The sequence below is a fragment of the Dermochelys coriacea genome, chromosome 2 (assembly GCF_009764565.3).
Source record: "Dermochelys coriacea isolate rDerCor1 chromosome 2, rDerCor1.pri.v4, whole genome shotgun sequence".
In the NCBI taxonomy this organism is placed as follows: Eukaryota; Metazoa; Chordata; order Testudines; family Dermochelyidae; genus Dermochelys; species Dermochelys coriacea.
The window spans coordinates 12,448,195-12,456,468 of NC_050069.1; the positions used below are offsets into that span (position 1 = coordinate 12,448,195).

At 48.0% G+C, this 8,274-nt stretch overlaps 1 protein-coding gene across 1 annotated transcript in view; it reads left to right on the forward strand.

The window, feature by feature from the left end:
• COL22A1 (collagen type XXII alpha 1 chain) overlaps nucleotides 1-7,472 on the forward strand; it is a 328,017-nt gene extending 320,545 nt beyond the window's left edge. The window contains exons 61-64 of the mRNA XM_043507305.1: nucleotides 1,231-1,297; nucleotides 2,892-3,074; nucleotides 4,414-4,491; nucleotides 6,204-7,472. Coding sequence (XP_043363240.1) covers nucleotides 1,231-1,297; nucleotides 2,892-3,074; nucleotides 4,414-4,491; nucleotides 6,204-6,391 — 516 coding nt within the window. The 3' untranslated portion in view covers nucleotides 6,392-7,472. The remainder of the gene's footprint in view (nucleotides 1-1,230; nucleotides 1,298-2,891; nucleotides 3,075-4,413; nucleotides 4,492-6,203) is intronic.
• The last annotated feature ends 802 nt before the right edge of the window (nucleotides 7,473-8,274 follow it).

Below are 8,274 nucleotides of genomic sequence, written 5' to 3' on the forward strand. Positions count from 1 at the left end.
AAGAACGGGTAAATTTTAGACAAAGCACATTGTTTCCCAGCCACATGGAAGACAAATGATGAAATATAGTAATGAGTTATGAATAATTAAAGCAATTAAAAGTAATGAATTTAAAAAAAAAAGTCCTAAGAAAACAATCCGCAATTCCTTTTCGGGGCTTAGGAAGTGATCTCTACATTTTGAAAAATATTTTCTGAATCCATCAGCACGAGACATTCTAAATGTATGGTGATTATAATGAGGTCATTTCTTTTGATATGGATGGACAAAGTCTTTACATTATGCTAAACCTTCAGCCTGAGATAGACAGCAAAGGGACCAAATAGTCCATATTTGGACAAGCATTTTTTTATTAAAAAATTGTAATAACATGAAATATTTTAATTTAAAAAAATGTTTAATGGGTGCTACAATCAATAATGAAAAATAAGAACTGGGGTTTCAGAAGGGACCTAAGCTTTTTATAAAACTGATGTACAGCACAGATTACACAATGTTGTGCCCTGAAATGCATCCACTTCTGATGCAATGCAACAGCCGTTGAACAGCGCACTTCACCAGCACAAAAGAGCAGGGGACAGGAAGTGAAAAAACCTGCTACTGCTGTGGGGAATTTAGGCAGGCAGTAGATAATTACTCACTCTGTACAATTTAGAAATCGCTTTCAAGTTTCATCTGGCCAGAAATCAAAAAGACATTGAAGCCAGGAAGAAACTGTGACTTGCTTTCTGGGTGGAGTTTCATGTGAACATTCTAACTAGTTCCATTCCACGTGTGGTCAGGATGGTAAACAATCATTCCGTGTTAATGTTTATAACACACAAGTCTAGATACTGGGTTTGATTGCTCCCTTGGGTGTGGGAGGGTCGCACATGTCACAAACCTTTGGGGCAGCTCCTTCTCCAGGAAGAGTCCCATTTAGGAAGGTGGCAGTATTTTCACAATGGTCTTCCTGTGGGACCCACTAGGGGAAGGCAGTTTTAATCTCCACCTGATGCTTCTGGTGGTGGACATTGTCCTGGAGATGCATTGAACCAAGGAACCAGTCCTGGGCTTCTCAGCAGGGTGGGAACTGTAGGCAGGTTGTGCCTGTGAATTTCGCTTCCTGCAGGCAGATTCTTCAGCATGGGCCACTCAAGCCCACTGTAGCTTCTCCAATAACCCCCAGATGAAGGGTGGTGTTTGCCGTTCTTGCTGTGACTATCACCACGCTCTCACTCTTCTCCCTAGGGGGACTCTCCATCACTGGAGACTCTGAGAAGGCTCATCCAAGAGGAATTAGGAAAGCAGCTAGATGGTAAGTGTCGGTACCTGGCAAGCCACCGAAACGTCAGAGGGTCCAGAAGATGCTTTGTACAGCCGCCGAGCATGTGATTTGTGACTCCACCTTTCCCAGCTGTTAAAGGGCAACTTTGAGATGGGAGCAACTTGGGAAAAGGAGACGTGGGAAGTGAAATGGCCTTGACCAGCATTCTTCTAGTTGCTGTTATTGAAGGTGCTCGTGTTAGTACAAGGACTTTCTCCCTCACAGTCCATGTTCTCCTTCTGTCCCATTGGGCACAAAGCCTGTGCTTACCACGTCACAGCCAGGGAAATTACTATGATGTCACAAACCCAGCATTGTGACTTTACTGCGGGATCATGTGGGGAAAGAAGGTGGGTCGGGAGGGAGCAGCAAAATTATTTTGGGGGCCAATTCCTGAAAGAAAGCACAGAGACTGAGTGAAAAGGCTGTGGGCTCAGACTAATGTGCCGACAGCATCCAGAACACAACTGGATGGGAGAAGAAAGAGCAGCCTGCTGCTTCATGCAGTGTATATGAACTGACGGCAGAACTACGGCCCATACCTTGACTACTCCCCCAACCTGCCCACAAACCTCCACCTTGCTCCAGCACGGAGGGTCGCCGCAAAGCTTGGCTCCATGCCTCACAATGGAGTGAAGAATCCCATTGCATGGACACTCTCCTGTCTGCCCTCCCCACAAACCCTGGAGCAGGGAGAACAGGGCATTTTTTTTCTGCATTTTGCTCCATTCAGTGCCGGTGGACAGGATTTGCCTCCATGTTAGTTAATGGTCACAGTGAAAGGAAAAGATTCCGTTAATCTTGTACATGCTTTAACACTTCTAGTGGTTTAAAAGACTTCCTTGACGTGAAAGTCCCTTCTGTTCGGGATCAGCTAATGGAAGCTTGAGCTCCAACCTGCCCTTCCCTCCTGTGAGAGCTTTTTGTCAGGAGTTTAGTATGTTTGGGGGGCTCCTGAGGTCTGGACTCTGCAGCTGCCATCCCAGTGTGTGCTGGGAAAACAGGAGAAAATGCTGATACAGGGAAATGGCGCAGTCACACTTTCTGTTTGCTCAGCCCTTTAGTCAGAGCCAAGGTGCCTGTCTTGGGCTTGGCTGCCCCAGAGAGAAAAGAAATCCCCTTTCCCTAGAATGAACCATGTAACCTGCCTTATCTCACATTACGTGATAGGACACTAGTAACGGGCTCTTCCTTTCAGTGGGGAAATGATCACAGCGCTATTAATGCTGGCCAGGTAACAATGCAGCTGAAGGAAAGGGAATAACCAGTCCTAGAAGGCAGTAGGACAAGGAGCCATGCGATGGGGGTGAGGAAGGAAAAGTCTGAGAGAGAGATTCAGAAAAAGTTCTTAACTTTAGAAGCAACAGGGTAGTAGGTTAAATTGGCGTAGGGTGTCGGGGAGGCACCATCATGGCTGGTGCTGAAGAACTGTGTGGGGAAGGCAGGGTGAGTAGTGTGTTAGCACTAAGAGTTGGGCTGGGAAAACACGATCTTTTGTTGGCCCTATTGCCTGTGATCCCTTGGCTCTCTGTCTTGCAGAGCAGTGACTTTCTAACCTAACAAAACCACCTCTATCTGTCCTCAGCAAAACTAGCCTACCTCATGGCTCAGATGCAGCCAGCACACGTTAAAGCACCCCAAGGCAGGCCAGGGCCTCCAGGGCCTCCCGGTAAGGAAGGGCTCCCAGGAAGACCTGGCCCTCCAGGAGAGCCTGGCCGACCTGGACAGACAGGGTCTGAAGGGCCATCAGGACCAGTGGGTCCAAAAGGTGAGTGAATCATAGAGCATATTGGGGGAGCCTGAATGCTGAGAAGTACCTGTTCCAAACCCTGTGTGCCCTGTTGTTGTGTGCTCTGAACCCCTGGGGGTTCTCACATGTTCAGTATGTTCAATGCAGCAGGGGTACATGGAGCAGCAAGAACTGCTTTGTTCTGCAGATTTTAAAAACAGACTTTTTCATTTTTCGGTATCCGCAAGGGACTCTTTTTATCAACTTTTTTTGCTTTATTTCACAAACTATGATTCTCAGAAATGTTCAGTGTAAAGTATGTCTTGAGAATTTGGACAGAGCTATCCCTCATGTCAGTATCCCAGCCCGGTGTCGTGCTATTGCTTTGGGATGACTCTGCATTGCTCAGAACAACGAAACAGCAGCAGGTCAAGGTGCCTCCGGGAATTTTTTCTGCACAGTTGCTACTTGGGCACTGCCTGTTACAACGCCGTGGATTTCCATTCCAGCTTGTCCTGCGCTAACTCTCTGCATAACCATGCCCTTAGATTAGACAAACAATGGCTGGAGCCTGCCAGGGTCCTGCTGGACCCCACTCTGACCCTCATCCCTCCAAACACTTAAGAGCATGAGTATGTTAGACCTTTGGAGTAGTCTCACTGCTGTCAGTGGGACAATCCCCATGCTTAAAATGAAGTGTGTGCTTAAGTGCTTTGCTGGAGCAGGGCCTGAGTGTTTAGCAAATTGCAGAATCAGGCCCTGCATACATAGCCTGGGATGTAAACGTCATGTTATTCTGACATGACCAATTTGCACCACAGGTCGCACTTTTGTAAAAGTGGCCACCCCCTTGGGGCTCCGTGGTGCCGTTTAGTCCCAATGCACTGAGGAAGGAGGCCATTGGCATGGTTCAGCCTGCTTGTCCGTTGCAGCTGGCCTGCTTTACAATCCTGCTAGATGATGAGCTGGGGGCCAGTGCCCTTCCTTTCCACCTCTCTGTCTCACCTCATCTCAGGCAACGGGGCCGCCCCAGAGCACATGTCAGGAGCAGACCCTGGCCTGCCCAAGGAGAGGTGTGGTGAATGTGGCTGACCTTTCCACAGGGCCTTCAAAGAATGCGGGAGAGGCTCCTGGAGCTCTCTGGCCACTCATGGGCCAGTCACAGTCTGACTGCGCTTATCCCAGCAGATATCATATATCAGCTAGGAACAGGGGAGCGAATGTACTCCCACAGCAGCAGCATTCTGCACAGTGTCTTTAACAGTAATATTTATTTGTATTACAGTGGGGCCTCATGGCTCCAATCAGGATCGGGGCCCCCTTGTGGCATCTTTTGCTTGTGCAGTTGACACTAACCCATTTTGGTTTTATCCTGCAGGTGAAAGAGGTATGAAGGGTGAGAGGGGAGATGCTGGTGTTGGTCAGAGGGGTGAAATTGGTCCTCCAGGAATTCCAGGTGGGTTATTTGTTAATACTGCCAGGAGCATTGTGCCTCCTGGAATAGGCTAATTGCCAGCACTCCCAAACTTGGTGACACCAGGAGTGGTGTTGGGAATATGCCAGCAGCCGGAGGGCCACACCTCCTTTGCAGATACTTGTATTGATCCTTTTCTAGCTAAACCAAACCCACAGATCCAAGCAGCTTCAGACATTGGGAAATCCCCCAGCCAAACACTGTGGCTCGAGCACACAACTGTGACTCTGTCATTGTTGATAGATAAACAGCATTTGCTAGTCGTAATACCAGTCATTGATCCGACCTTCTCTTCACACTGCAGCTGCAAGGAGAGGGCAGCATGGTCTGTGTTTTATGACTCCATGTGCCCCATTTGGCAGCCAGGCCCCACATTGTGCTCCCTGTGTTACAGCAGCTGTGTCCTGAGGTGTGTCTGCTTCTGGTACTGCCAGGTGGGGAAATGTTCAGGGAGGGAAGTGAGCATGTTACCCAGGGTTCTTTCAACCCTAAGCTCTTGCTAACTTTTACTCTGTGCGAGGTGGTGTCAGGAAATAAATCAGGGGAAACATGGCTGTCCGGCGGATAGATGGCTGGCACAAACAGGACAACACAAGAGTGCTTTCACTTAAAGCTAAACTTTACTTAATCTCAAGCACTTATACACATGTCTGCAAGAGGTTCGTAAAACACCCCCAACCCTTGATAATTACCAAAGCTGAGTGTCAAATGTATTAGAGCATAAGCTTTCGTGAGCTACAGCTCACTTCATCGGATGCATCCGATGAAGTGAGCTGTAGCTCACGAAAGCTTATGCTCTAATAAATTTGTTAGTCTCTAAGGTGCCACAAGTACTCCTTTTCTTTTTGTGAATACAGACTAACACGGCTGCTACTCTCAAAGCTGAGTGTGGCTCTCGAGTGACACAACGGAGCCTGTCTGCCACTGGGAAACACAAGATGTATCCAGAGAGAGAGAGACCAGTCCTGAAGAGTCCCACTACCTCAAACTTTTTCCCCTTATTTATACTTTAGTAATAGAATGACCTGTCTCTTAAAGCAAATTTGTTAAGTAAGTAGTTTCAATGGTCAAGCGAGAGGTTCCTTCTGATTATCGATTAACCAGCTATGGGTTTTTCCTGTTTGCAGCCTTGAGGCCCCAATAGACATTCCTGGGGCACATCCTGCTCTTCTAAGATGCATGTATCAGCAACTTCAACACGATTCTTATCAGGAAGGACGCGGGGTCAAGCTGCCCTTTCTGTGGCACCCAAAAACCCCCTTCCCCTCCTGCCTTGGTTAAGCTAAGCCTGCTGACTTGGCTAATTTACAGCCTGCTGACTTGGCTGCTTGTAGCAGTAAGCCATAGTGGTTTCAGGTTTCAGAGTAGCCGCCGTGTTAGTCTGTATTCGCAAAAAGAAAAGGAGTACTTGTGGCACCTTAGAGACTAACAAATTTATTAGAGCATAAGCTTTCGTGAGCTACAGCTCACTTCATCGGATGCATTCAGGCACTTTACTGGTTTGCCAAAGTCTCCCTGTACAGGCATTGCTACGAGCGACTGGGCATTGCCTGGAGAAATGGGGCTGAGCCAAACACCTCCACACTCAGCAGAAGGTCACCTCCAGATCCCAGCGTGGCTGTCAGGCCCCGCTCGTGTGGTGTGGCCTTGCCTAGTCATCCCCTGGGAATAATGGTCCTTTTTTTTCATTGCAGGCCTCCCAGGGGAACCTGGCTATGGCAAAGATGGAATGCCAGGAACACCAGGCCCACAAGGGGAAGCTGGGGTGCCAGGCCTCATGGGCCCACAGGGACCTCCAGGAGCCAGTGGACAGTGCGATCCCTCTCAGTGTGCTTACTATGCAAGTCTGGCCGCCCGGCCTGGCAACATCAAAGGGCCCTAGGCAACCCTGGGGGCTCTCTTTGGACTGGTTTCTGAAACTTGAATTCAACACGCCTACCAGGAGCTCTTGGATTGTTTCCTAGTTGCGTTTCTTTATGGGAGGCCTTTGAGATGATCAAAGCCAACGAATGCTGCCAGTCGGTCAGATTATTATTAATTATTATTTTTATTATTTTTTTGTTGATGTGAGAAATGAGTTTGGTTTTGTTCTCTCTAACATCAGGGCATATTAAAAAAAATTAAAAATAAGTTTTTACATATAATATCAATACCTAGCATAGCCATTGTGGTTTATACAGAACCCATGTGAGTGCCAAAACCTCTGTTCAGCTGAGTGAGTTCTTTTCCAGACTTCATTCCCAAGTTCTAATATGACAATGTCAGTGCACTGTGACTGTGAGCAACAAGCCTTCAGGAGGGGCAAGCTGCTGAAACACATTGGGAGAGAAATGCTATAGGGAAGCTGGTGAAGAGCTAGTCTCCAATGCATTCATCTCACAATGGACAATCGGTTACAGACAACAAGCGCTGGATTTCCCAGAACAGCTGTACTAAATGTAATGTTCTCCTTGCTCATAAAGAATACAAACTTTAATCATAAATAGCCACTTGATAGGCTTTTCTGGGCATGAGCAAGGCTTTGAAAACAAGGCAAGGGAGAGCTGATGACATGAAGAGAGATTCTGTTTCCAATGTAATTGCTCTCCCCATGCCCTGTACATGTTGTTTAGTTCCACTCCAAAAGGCAAAAATTTTATTCCTGGTAACTGGGGCCTGTGCTCATACTGTCAAGGAGATGCCTCTGCAAACAGCCCGCAAGTTCGTGCTCCTTGACATCTTGAGCTAGTAGAGTTCTACTCCTGCTCTGCAGGGAGGGCATGGACAAGGTCCATTAAAGTTAATATAGTGATCCTCCAGGTATTGGCTGGTATTATGGTTTGTAGAAGGTTGGACCAGGTGATTATCTTGGTCCCTTCTGGTCAGAAAATATAGTATAGAATCATAGAATATTAGAGTTGGAAGAGACCTCAGGAGATCATCTAGTCCAACCCCCTGCTCAAAGCAGGACCAACACCAACTAAATCATCCTGGCGCAGTGGTTCTCAAAGCCAGTCTGTCGCTTGTTCAGGGAAAGTCCCTGGCACGCCAGATCGGTTAGTTCACCTGCCGCATCCGCAGGTTCACCCGATCGCGGCTCCCACTGGCTGTGGTTCGCCGCTCCAAGCCAATGGGGGCTGCGGGAAGGGCGGCCAGCACGTCCCTTGGCCCGCGCCACTTCCTGCAGTCCCCATTGGCCTAGAGTGGCAAACTGTGGCCAGTGGGAGCCACGATCGGCCAAACCTGCAGACGCGGCAGGTAAACAAACCGGTCCGGCCCGCCAGGGGCTTTCCCTGAACAAGCGGCAGACCGGCTTTAAGAACCACTGTCCTAGCCAAGGCTTTGTCAAGCTGGGCCTTAAAAACCTCTAAGGATGGAGATTCCACCACCTCCCTAGGTAACTCAGTATGATCTGCAGGCCACCATTTCTGGTGATCCACAGAGACACGGGCAAAGCCTTTTGGAAGGGGAAGTAGACTGGAGTGCTGTCTTCAGTAGAGGTCAATAACATTTGCCCCCCAAATCTCACTATTAAAACAGTGGGGTTACCTGACTGCAGAAATCGATATACATATATACAGAGAGAGTAAAGAATTGGATGGCCAGGCTGAGTTTTGAGAAGATAGTCGCTTCTACAATAGATCCTTCCTCATTCTGAACCCGTGCACACACAGACACACACGGGACAGATTTTCAAATGTGATCAGCACCAGCTGGGCCAGATTTTTAGAAAAAATCAGCTCTTGTAAAGGCACTTGAATGAATTTCCCAGATTTTCAAGAGCAC